This window comes from Teleopsis dalmanni, chromosome 1 (genome assembly GCF_002237135.1).
Source record: "Teleopsis dalmanni isolate 2A chromosome 1, ASM223713v2, whole genome shotgun sequence".
NCBI classification, from domain to species: domain Eukaryota; kingdom Metazoa; phylum Arthropoda; class Insecta; order Diptera; family Diopsidae; genus Teleopsis; species Teleopsis dalmanni.
In genome coordinates, this window is record NC_051846.1 from 64,216,860 (window position 1) to 64,230,634 (window position 13,775).

At 25.3% G+C, this 13,775-nt stretch overlaps 1 protein-coding gene across 3 annotated transcripts in view; it reads left to right on the top strand.

Moving 5' to 3' along the window:
- LOC119670408 (rab11 family-interacting protein 4B) overlaps nt 1-13,775 on the top strand; it is a 45,091-nt gene that overhangs the window by 19,979 nt on the left and 11,337 nt on the right. For 2 of the 3 annotated variants that reach the window (XM_038080658.1, XM_038080667.1), the window contains exon 2: nt 568-1,523. In XM_038080658.1, coding sequence (XP_037936586.1) covers nt 855-1,523 — 669 coding nt within the window. In that variant the 5' untranslated portion in view covers nt 568-854. Of the gene's footprint in view, nt 1-567; nt 1,524-4,623; nt 4,674-13,775 lie in introns of those variants that run through there. The other variant, XM_038080691.1, reaches the window with a different exon arrangement.

Consider the following 13,775-nt stretch of genomic DNA (forward strand, 5'->3'; position numbering starts at 1 on the left):
CATGATATAACAGTTATGTACTATTTTCAAATAGAACGCGTATAATAGTTATGTGATATTTTCAAATAAAACATGGTATAATAGTTATGTACTATTTTCAAATAGAACATGATATAACAGTTATGTACTATTTTCAAATAGAACATGGTATAACAGTTATATATTATTTTCAAATAGAACATGACATAACAGTTATATCATTTGTCAGACTGATCATAGTATAACATAACCTTATTAAAAATAGATTATACTCGTATATATTTTAAATTATTGTATTATTTTAATTTTATAATAATATAAGTATGTACCTAAAATTTTAAATTAAAAAAAATTCGTTTCATGTGAATTATTAACCAATTCATTAGTTTTACACAAAAATTTAATCTAAATGATTTTAGCAAATGAATAGTGTAAAAAATTTAATAAAATAAGTTTATTATATTACTAAATTTAATTAAAAATTATATTCGATTTCATATTTCTGCAATTTTATTAAGTTTCCATAACAAAAGCCAACATGAAGTGTTTTGAAATAACAATTAATAACATATTAAATTAATTTTATAGAAACCAGTGAAAGTAAGCATATCATATAAGAGTAAAATTAAAAAAAATTAAATTATTTAAAAATGAATTATTATCGCTTTAGCATTTACGTAAATAATTAACGAAGTGTGTTTAAAATGAAAGTGCAAAATATTTAAATTTGTCTTCCCACTAAAAAGAAAATAATAATTTGTTTAAAAAATAAACAAACTATTTACTTAGTGCCACGCTAACCACCTAATAATCCCTTAAAATATTTGACAGGGATTAGGAAACCAAATTTTATTTGAAAAAAATTAAAAAAAATCATGTCAAGTCAACCTGCAAGCCAGCCTGATAGCATCGACCTAGCCTATGATATGTGGGCTGGCCAATTTGAATTTGTCGGACCTGCAACGAAAACAACAATAACGAGCAACAATAATAACAATAACAAAAGCATATTAAATAATAATTTAAAATTCGGTGATGATAAAAACGCTAGTCATAAACGTTCGACAGATAGTTTGGAAGATTTGAATTTGAATTTTAACACAACGCCCTCGCAGAATTCTATGAACAGCAGCGCCTATACGCTGGGTAGTTCTTGCAGTGAGCACTACGATTTCGGCAAGCAACCAATACTCATCGATCACGAAACTTTTCTCAGTTTAAATCCGAACGATTTTGACGACATTGTGCCATCGGGTCCGAATTCGCTTGTTTTCATTGAAAATAAATTGAATGCGGACAATTGTCCAATAAGTGAAAGTAATAATAACAAAATAGTGAGTCTGGAAGCCCTAACCAGCAAATTCAATAATTGCAATAAAACCAACAACACAAATACGAACGGTTTCAAATTGGAAAACCTTAAAAATTTCAAAAATAAATTGCTTTGTGATTTCGAGGAGAAAAGTGTGGTCGGAGTTGGCAGCACTGATAGCAACAAAATGAATGGCTTAAGTGCAGAGATTTGTGAAAATTTTAATGAGCAAGTAAGCATTTAATGAATTCAAATTAACGTGATAAATTAGCATGTAAACAGAAAATTTAAATTCCTTCACTTACTCTTACATAGATAAAGTTATATTAAAAAACATCAACAAATTTATATATGTTTATTATTATTATTAAATGTTTATTATTTTGTATATTTTTATTTTATGTTTCAGTTATTAAATATAACAATAAATTAATAATATAACACATAAATGCATTAGAGCCAATGCTGCTCATCTGAGTCGTGACTAAATTATAAAAGATTACAACATAAAACTGACCTATATATATTAGAATAATCAATACATAATAATCACTACCGAAAGATGAGGAAGTCAACTTTTTTATTATTATCATTATTATTATTTATACCAGCACAAAGTTGTATATTATTGCAGGAAACTTTAGGTTAGTTATCCTCTACAGATTCCATGAATTGCGTCCTATATGCATGAATCTGTTATTTGCAGACTAATGTTATGGTGTTTGTTTACGTTCATATATAAATTTTCATTCGATATGGTATAGTTATTTCTTTTATAGTATATTTTATATGTATGGGGGAAAAGCATCAAAAGACTCAGTATAAAGTCTAAACGTACTAAAACTACTTCTTTAGAATGCATAGAAAATGAAACATGAAAAATTTAAAAGACAACCTAAATATATATAGAAAATTTACGTAAATCATGAAAAAATCCAACTGTTGGAAGCTTTCTTTTAATTTGTGGATTTTTATACCCACGGATAGAGGTATAAATATGTACTATCTCATCACAATAGAGGTTCAAATATTGTGGCGGTTTAATCATAAAAAAATGAAGATTTCCTAAGATAGTTGCTTAATTTGAAGTAAGTGAGGAAGTGTTTTAATCCTAAGAAACTGAAGAATAGCAGAAAATAGTTGCTTAACTTAAATACTATAAGCGTTAACGTAAGACAGTGTAGTCTGGAACGATAATTGCGGCTAAAAGACATCATATATTTAATTTTCTTTGCTTAGAATAGAATAAAAGAATTGAAATATAAGATATTAATAGAATATATTAATGGAAGATACTAATAGAAGATATTAATAAAAGGTATTAATAGAAGTTATTAATAGGAGATATTAATGGAAGGTATTAATAAAAGATGTTAATAGAAGATATTAATAGAAGAAATTAATAGAAAACTATTTGCGATTATATTTATAAATCTCTATTTAGCAAAAAGTTGCCTAGGAGCAGATTGAAAGAACTGAAGATATGATGGCACAAATAAAGTTTTTATAGCTGCTGCAAAGAAGCTTGGAATTTAAATTAGGTAGAGTAATATCTACACGGTTCGAATTTGAATATTAACTGCCAGAAAGTGCCGAGCTGAATGTTTATGTTAATATGAAGAACTAACTTCTGATCTGTGTATTATATAACCTTCTGATATCTTAGTTTTAGAAGAATTGAATAGAAAAACTTCTGAAATTGATAGTTAGCTAGTTTTTATAATATTAACATATATTGATATGTCATTTTGGAGGTTAATATCTCTAGAATGGTGTCTTCCACAATCAATTGGGTTGGTGTTTCGAATTGTATGTAGCATAATTTAGTTTAACCTTTTTATTGAGCAAAAATATTGATATAGATATTAATATTCCAGAAAATAATGACACTATAAAAGGATTTATATTAAATTATGGAAAATACCGATATTTCATACTCCTTGCGTGTGAACAACATACAAATATCTAAGAATTATATGTAAATCTGCATTTCTATGCATAAGAATAACTTATATACTTATGTGAATAGAATTTATGGAATACTTATATGTAACGAAAAATCGTTACTGGATATAAAAATATCTGATAACTCTGAAAACACTTCCTAAATCATTCTAAATAGTTTTCACCACATTTTAAAAGTAAATCAAGTTATCCTTGTAACTAAGTATGAAGAAATTGTTAATGATGTGCACTACGAAATCTCTTTATTTGATAAAAAAACGATTTCTAAATCATCTAAAATAGTTTACCTCACATTTCAGGAGTTAGCTTAGTCAGAAACGATTATTAATAGTTGCAGATATACGTGATATGTGTGTGTTGGAGAGCTATAAGAAATTTAATAAGTGTCAATAGTAGTAGTTTATTTTAAAGAAAATAATGTGGAAAGGTATTGGTGTTCAAGTTCTTTTTAGTCATGTACATTACAAATTTCTTATGTAAGACTACTTCTTATTCTCTAAAACAGTGGTTCCGAACCAAGAGACCAAAGACCACTAAGAAATTTTTGTTTGTTGTTTGTTGTAGGGACTGTATGAATAATGAACTGTATGATTATTTTAGTAGCCTTTATGCATCTCTGGTATAATGCATAATGAAGTTTATAAGTACATAGGTACAATAAAATATAAAATAGGTTTATATTTTATATAAAATAGGTTTATAATTACTTAGAAACTTTTTTGTACTTATTTTCAGATAAGTGAAGTCTTAGTAGATAAACTACAAGTTATGTATTTGTACCTGTGAAATTTGATTCACGGACCATTTTTAACCATCTCGTGGATCACCGGTTGGGGACCACTTCTTAAAAAAATATATTTATTACACTAATTTCAAATAATTCAAATTTGAATTTATGGATTTAATGCTATTCAGTTTAAATACTTTTTTTTAGTATTATAATTATAGCTTTCATTTGTTCTTTATCTCTGTTTGTTAATTGCTAAATCAAATTAATTAGGAAAATTCAATAAAACAGTGAGTCGCTGTCGCATATGTAAGCAAATAAAAATTGTTTGAGTTGAAATGTCATTTGAATATTGTGCTTAGCACTAACGCATTAGTAATTATTTACTACGACAATTTCTGTACTACAAATACAACAATTTTATATTTGACGAACGAAAATGGCTTTTCATATATAAGCTGGGAACTTCATAATAACAGAACCAATGTATAATATACGTACATACGTGCAGTTAATAAGTCATTATTATTCGTACTTAATATTGACTAGCTGTCTGCCTGCCTCCGGCCCCATACACAATTCCGTAAGCCATATAAATATGATGACCACGCCATTTTTCCGTTTTAGTCGAGTACAGTATTTCAACAAAAAAATTTCAATAATTTTAAGACAATGATTACCACCGGAGAAGTGAGTTATTTTAATTTAAATAAAACTTAAAACAATACAACCAAATGGGAGAGTAGTACTACATAGTGTTTTAATTAAAATCAATAAAAATTAAATTTCAAATAAGAAAATAATTACTAGTCAAGTGTCACCTAAGTAAAATTTTAAATTTCTGTGCAAGACCATTTGTCGTATGGCAAAATGGATGGATGGCTCGACAAAATAAATCGATAAGTTTAAAGTTAAAATAAAAAATGAAATGAAATAAAATAAAATTAGAATAAATCAATATTTTTCATTGTAATTATTTTCTTAAATATTGTATATCTACATATATATGTAAGATATTTTCCACGAATACGGCATTTCTCGATTTTTTATTTGTTTAATATACTCACAATTAAGATAAAATTTACTGAATAGCATTGTGTGAAACTTGTGACATTTTCGCTTTGTATATTTAATATAAAATTTATGGCTCTAAATAAAAATATATTTATCTTTCCGGTTTTCGTGATACGGTATAATATATTATTGTGTTTCAGTCACTGTTATCACAATAACGTCCTTTAACTGTTTTATAGTTTTTGACGGATATTGCAAAATATGTCACTTCGAAATATTATTAAACAGTTTTAATTTATAGTTTCCAATTATTGTATAATTTATCTAAATAAAAAAAAATATTTTTAATTTTATTTGGAAAATAGTTAATAAATTATTTTTCTCATTTTTCTTTTGTTATCTTTATATATATTTAATTTTTACTTAAATTATTTTATAAAGAAAAAGTGAATTTTTATGAAAAAACTGTATCTGCTACATTGCCTTGTATTTTCTCTGTAATAATTTTCTATAATAATGACTCAACGTGACTGGGGCAATAAGTCAACTTGATCTTATTAAGCGAATTGAAATTAATTTTGAAGCGGAAATGCACTCGGAGCTTATAATCAAATGTACGGGACTGGTAAAATTGTTAGGGAAATGAAAAAGAGTAACATAACCATTTGAGGTATTTTTCAATTTTAGATCATATAAAATATTATCTTAATTGATTAATTAGATTTACTAAACTGCTTATTTTTTGTATAATTTATTTCGGTATTAAGTTTTATTTTAATATCAGTATTTTTAACTTTCTTTGACACATTTTACTACTTTTTTTAACGAGTAATGTTCCATCAAATTATTATAATATACTAATGTTCTGCAATAAGTTTCATACTGATTGTTATATTATAAATCAAAATTTGTTATAGTTTTTATTAACTATATTTATTTTTATTATACTTATAAGTTATCTTTTAACTCAAACTTTATGTGCATAATATTCATATTTACGAATATACGCACACCTTTGGTATTTATTAAAATCGATATAAACGTTATTTTATTTAAAATGCATATGCATTTGCGCTTAATATGGCATTTACACTAGCGCCTCAAATGGTTCATTTGAAAGTGTTAACATTCGTTGTAATTCATTTGTTCTCATTATCAAACAGATGATTTTTCAACTTTGCCAAAAAAAGTAAAATATACCTTCAAATCTTACAATATAAACTAAAAATTTGTTTTTAACTTCAATTAATTTATTTTTGGGAAGAAGTTCCAAAAAGAAATGCATCGTATTCAAGAAAATGTAACCACTAAACAATTGTTTACCTTTTTTTCTGTAAATATGTCAAAAACAGCTTTCTCAAACTGTCAAAATGCCATGAAAAGCTTTTATTTAGGGTATGTTCAATGTATTCATTTGCATATGGAACATATTTGAAACTCATTCTAACCTCGTTGGAACTTATTTATACAGAATGAGATCCAGAATCCAATGGATCTCATTTGCGCTTGAGATTTTGTATGCAAAAATGAGTCATTTGCTTCTCATTTTTGATTTTTGACCAAAATGTGTCATTTGAGGTCAGTGTAAATGCCATATAAGCTTATACTTATGTATTATGCGCTTAATTCCATACCGTAATTAAATGCAGATGCATGTGCATTATGAATAAAACACAGTTTATATCGGATTTCATATAAAATAAAAAAATTATTGCCAATGCTCATTTGTTTATTTACAAACGTTATAACGTTATCTCTGTTATATACAGTGAACGAAATTAATCTGCAAAATACCAAATATTGTATCAAATACTGTCTTGAATTTTTGTTAAAAATACTACATGAATAAGTACACTAAATAAATTTTGAAGCACATCAAACCAAATTTTTAGTGTTTGTGTTTATGAACAAAAACTCTGAAATAATAGTGTACTGTTTTCAACGTCATGTAAAATCTTTAATGTTCTCTTTAGTGTTCTTTTTGCGAATGCAATGAACTTTTTACCGATCTTTTCACGAAAGTAGAGAACGTTTGCAGCGATCATTTTGCGAAGGTAGTGTTTTAATGTTTTAAAAATGTTATTGCACTAATTTATTATTTTTGGTTAAAAGTTTTCAAATTTATTAAACATCTTATAAAATTTTCACAATGGTAACACCTAATTTACCTAATTTTTTATCTAATTTACCCTACTCAAAATTGTGGTAAATACAAACATTCGCTGCCATACGGACATAATTTACTATTTCCCTCAATTTACCAACAATTTACTCGAACTCGCACACGGCCTAAGTCAATCTGTATTTGTCTGTCCTGATTATATATTTTTAAAATGCTTTACGCTTTAAATTAAGTATGCCTAAGTTTTACTACTCTTATACTGAATTGCTAAAATACTTTTATTAAATAAGTTTAAAATAAACGACTTCTTGACTAGTAACATATTAAATTCGTTTGTTCCATATAAATATGGTAATAACTCCATTTCTATTTGCTCAAATGTTAACAAAATTGTGATAGTACATTAGTGAACTAACTAACTACCTTACTGACCAATGAATGCCCTCACTACCATTCTTTTTGTTAGCATAACACTCCTAGGTGGACCAGTACTTCCTCAACCAATTGTTGCCCTCTGACTCGATCTCATGCTAGATGTTTCTAACCGCTCACGTGTCGCTTCATTAAATCTACATTAGCATCATCTAGCCAGTTCTTTCTAGGTCTGCCTCTTCTTCGAGATCTAATTAGGTTTCTCGACCTCACTACAATTATATACTTTTAATTATTGTTAAAAGTTTTAAAAATGAATTATTGCAACTAAGTTTTTCGTTCATATATAGTACACACGGCAAAACAAAGAGGAAATAAAATATCTACAAAACCCTTAACTCACAATATAATCATTAATAATATATATTAAATTACAGTAGAATTAGAAAATATTAAATACATGTATTCTTAATCGGGTAAACCAGATGAATTGATCTATTACAATTTTTTTATTTATTTTAGCAGAAAGTAACAAAGTCTAGAAAGCTAAAAAGTCTATTCAAGTCTATATACCAAAAACATATGGTATATAGTCTTTTTGGTGTTCTTTTTTGAACAATATTAATTTTTTTTTATTAATTTCTTATGCATTGATTATACATAATATCTGCAAATTTTATTTAGTTCAAATAAGATTTCTTTAGTTATTATATAAACTGGCAGAACTAAGATATATTTTTGATATATGGTTCAGTTATTTGTCGTTTTTATATTTGTCAATATTTTTCATTAAATTTTAATTTTTAAATAATCTTAAAAAATAAATAAATTATTTAAAAGATTTCTGATTCACATTGATTCTGAGCTTCAAATTTGGCATGACACAAGTTCAACCCTTGCTATTTGCAGTCTCAAAAAAATTATTTTCGAATAATTAAGTATAAGAAATAATTCCAAGACTACAAAAGATGGGTATTTTGCAATATTCGAAACAGCTGTAGGTAGAATTTAGGTTCTTTAGTCGAAACGGACGTTTAAAATCCAATTAATATAAAATTATTTAATAAATAAAATTTATTTCAAATAAAATTTATAAATTTATAAAAATTTATGTGCATTTTTTAATGTTTCTATAAAAATGCTTTTTAACGAGTTGTACGACCCTGTAAAAATTCCGTCATATTCATTCATATCATACTAAGTTGTGATAATAACACTAAACTGTGAACAGTTGCCATATGAAAGGCACAATGACCGTGCAACATATATGAAACTCACAACATTTCTTAGATACAATATTTTTGTTGTTGTTGTTGTTTTGGCTTAAATGAAGAAATATTACATTTACACGCTTCATTTGTTTTCCAAATAAGAAATAAAATATAAAAAAAAAAATTTTTTCCGAATGGCCAGTCTTAAGAAAAGGCATATAACCTAATTTTAATAAAAAAAAAAATGTATGTACATTAATAGGTCTCTCCAAAATACCAATTGTTCTCCAGCACTTGTTGCACTAACAAAATTTATACTCAAGTTATTTTCGGTAACTCACAACGGCTGTGGTATCTATTCGCGCCACTTGGATATATTATCCAATTTCAGTTTTTTTTTATTATTTTTGAGTACAACAAAATATATTATTACACACTTTATTATGAAAATTGCTGAATTTGACATGCGCAAGTGACGTTTTCTATTAGTATTACTTCTCTTCAAGTTTTTTTCTTTTTTCATTTATTTTTATTTTATTTTGTTAATTCTTTACAACTTTAGTTCACATTTCTTTATTGCATACATCTGTGTACAAAGCTTTATTGTTTTTATATTTACAAAAACTCTTTCTCTTCTAACAGAACTAACGGTACGAGTATTGTAGTTCTCTAAGATACTTTTGCCTAACTAATTTGCTTAATGGCAGCGTGTACTTGCATGTGCTCCGGGTCTGGTGTTGCTTTCAAATGTGCTTTCTAAAGCCAAAAAACAGAAAAAAAATCAGCAGGAATTCATGCTCACCACTACTGTTTATACGTCCTCTTTAGGCCAAATTTTCTAGTTTCATTCTGTCATATATATTAGTTCTGCGATCGTTTTGTATATATGCTGTTCTGTTCGGCGTCACAATTGCTACCAAGTTTCGGAGCTGTTGAAATTCTATAGAACCTGCTTTACTTTGCTTTGCCTTCAGTTGTTGATTGAGTGTCTACGGTGTGCGGTTGGTTTTTCTAAACGTTTTGTGTATTTTTTAAAAATAATATTTGTATACAATGTGATTTATGTAAAAATACAACTACAACAACAACATAACTGAATAATGTATTTAATATTAGAATATTAAAATTATAAAAATACTATATATATATTTTTGTTTTCGAAGAAAAAGAATAATTTTGAATGCAAGTGTTTTTAAAGCTTTTGGGCGTGTAGTACTATTTTTGAATTAATAAAATTCGTTAGCTAATTCAATAATTAAATATTAAATAAATAAATGTAGTTTTGCTTGCAGCCACCCACTTATCAAAATTATATTATATATAATTAAACGCTTATCTACTTCAAGTGTTTTCAAATGCATTATCGCTCTGCACCCAGTCTGTCATGCAATGTTGATCTCACAGAACAAAGAAGATTACGAGATGATGAATGAATATTATATATATATTTGAGATAAAGTGCGAAGTTAATGTTCAAAAAATGTTTACATATCATATATTATAAAAATTTTGGTTTTTATTTACAAATACATATATTATATTATTATTAATTTATTTTAAATTTTCTATTTTATTTTTTATGTAATTTTTTTTTGAGAGGTTTCGAAAAGTAGTGAACTACAACAACAATTTTTTTTTATTTAATTTTTTTTTTTCATCTATAATTTTAGGTTTTTTTAAAAATGTATTTGCTATTTCACGTAAGTTGTGTTTTCAAATACATAAAATAAATCATATATGTGAAGGCGTGATATCGCACCTAAAATTGCAATGTCAATGCGTGATTCATTTTAATGGCACATCATATTTTTTTATTAAATTTATTGAACAAATTAGTATTTTAAAATTCAAATTAAAGTAAATTAAGAAAATTTATTGGTATAGTTTTTTAAATTATTTTATTGTTTTTATTATTTTTATTTTTGTTTTGGGATGTAATATAATGTACTTACGAGTATCGATATAAATAAATAGTTAATTTTATAAAAAGTTTAACTTAACTTAAATTAAGCCCGATAAATACATTTTTTGCTTAGCTTATATTATACAATCATTAAATATTATAATTTATAATAATTAAAATTAATAATTAAATATTACATGGCAGGGCACGAGTTCAATTCCTGGTAGTTGCAGTCACAAAAATTTATTTACGAATAATTAAATACAAGAATTATTTCTAAGACCACTCGAAACATCTGTATGATCAGCCAAAAATTTAATTAATTAAAATAATATAAAAAAGAATTTTTGTTGCTGTAATTCACTATTTTTCGAAAACGTCTTTACTATTAAATAAAAACATTTCAACAGAATTTTGAATAAAAAAAACAAAATTTATTATATTTATGTAATTGAATTTTTTGGGTGATCGTATACCTGTTTTGAATACTGTCAAATACCACTCACCAGTGGGTTTTAGAAATAAGTCATTGGTTTATTAGTTCATATATAATTTTGTGGACTTTAAAATTTCATTACAATAAAAGATAAAATTTTATTGCAATAAAAATTAAAATTTTATTACAGTAAAAATTATAATTTTAATATTATCGTAATTTGAGATCGAATATGTGTAATTAAATTTTCACACATATTCAGAATCTCGCAACAGACCCACAGTTAATGGGTTCAAAGCGTTGTTCAATCTGAAGATATTTATTACTATCATTTAAAATGACAAATTTTATATAAAAAATATCCCATTCGTTATAGATACGTTTATTAGTCACAAAACCAAGCGTTTTGTATTGAAATTGTTCATGTAATATTAAAGTTACTAGCTGTGCCTCAGAAAGGTATTTTATATTTTATAATTTTATATGTTTATTCATTTTTTACAACAGTTTTTACATTTTTTTTATAGTTCATGTTTCGTTATTTTATGTGTTTTAATTTAATTTGAAATTAATTTAGCTAATATTAAAAATATTGAATACAAATAGAGATAAATAAAAACAATTGTTTAATTTTTGATTTTTTTTTATAAGTTTTTAATGAATATTTATTACTTATTTTATATATGGTATGTAATACTTTTGCTTTTGTAAATGCTAGTTACTGCTATTTATATAATATTTAAAATTAAAAAATTAAAATTATTATTTCATTTCACATTACATACATTTTATATCATTTTCATTTAATTTTCAATATATAATATTTTATGGTCTATGAGTAGATCGATATATCTGTTAAATAAATATAGGTATAAGTTAACAACTGCATTGTTGTTTATATAATTTTCAGTTTGTTTTTATGTAATATAAATTATTATATAAAACTATAATTTTTTTTAATTTGGGAAAATTTAAAAACATGGATATGTAAAGTTAAATTTTTTTATTATGCAAAATAGAAATTTACTAATTTAATATTAAAGTGAATTATTGCGATAGTTAGTTGTTTTAATTTTAATGTATTAATTTGTGATTTTTTATTATAATTTTAATTGTTTACTAAATATGTATAATTTTCTGTTTAAATTAAATTTTTTCTTATATCATATATACGTTTCATTGTTATCAACTAAATTATTGAAAAATATTTAAGAACCTAAAAGCATTAGACAAACTATCCCAAAGATTAGTTTTTATATAAGATAATTTTGGTGTTAAAATTTAATTTTTTGTTTTTAGATATAATCTAATCTGATATTACAGAATACAAATTTTTACGCAATTATTTTGAGACTTGTCGTCACATTATTAACAATAACTCGATCATAATTTGAGAAGTATTCGTTTTCAAACCGTTAAGGATTCTTGACTTAAACATAATTTTTTGTTTCAAAGCTGAAAAAATAAACCATGGCAAATCACCGTGACCATGACCAAATTACATCAATATCACAAAGCTAGAAATTACATGTCGGGATAAGATTGCATCCAGAAAATTTCCCATGCAATAAACCTAAAACAAGGTCTTTTTAAAACTACATGTCTTTAATATCAATATTTTCTTTTGATATAATGTTGGATTGTTGGAAATAATGTTGGAAAATTGATGAAACAAAAAATTATTATTCATGTGACTGATGAATGTCACATGTCTGAATTCACGGTTTCTGTTACACATTTGTCTTTACAAATGTGTAACATTAAACCCTTTAACATTATGGGTTTATTACTCCCCAATCCAAATATCAAATATTATCACATTATTATTATAAATATCAAATATTATCACAAATATCACATTTTTTGTTCTTTCCGCAGTTACTTGAGATTTGCACTTCTTTGTAGATATATCTACCGAAAAAAAATGAGCCTCACCACTTAAGAAAATCCGATGCAAAAATGGTAACCATTTTCGACTTCAAGATTTGAACAAGTTCATGTGTTGTTAAACGATTCATATTGTAAAATGGCAAACTTTTAACCAAAGGTCTCTTATATGACAACTCTAATTGGTATATAGTACTAAAATAGTGCTGCCAAATCAAAACTTTAAAATGGATAACATTAGCCATAATTTTTTCTTTCTCTCTCTTCTCTACATCTGCAATCTGCGTTGGATTGAATTCCTAACTTCGATAGGTGATTATTCAATCTACAGTGACCGATCAATAATCTCGTAATATATTCTAGTTTATTTTTTTATTGTGATATGCAATCTTTAAAGAGTTTTAGGTTATAAGTCCCTAAAAGCAGTTTAGACTGTGAGAGTCTTGGTAGCCTTTCCCAATAGAGTTCTCTTTCGTAAGTTGCGAGTATTTTTTTTGCTACTCTTTTTGTGTGTTAAGTTGTATCTTCGTATTGTAAAATTTGTTTTAATTATTTTTAATATGATATTAGCTTATATAAAATTATATTCATTTTAGATTATTATTATATATTAATACAGTAAAATTTTATCAAGTTAAGAGAACAGTTTGTTTAACAGAGCTTGCACAGTGTAATTAATTTTTATTTTATATTTATTTTATTAATTTAAATACAAATTAAACTTTAAATTTAGTTATATAAATTTTAGTTTACTACTATTGCATTCTTATATTCATTATTATTTAAATTTTCTTATGCATATATTTCTATCTATATTTTATTATATATATTATATATATTTTTATTA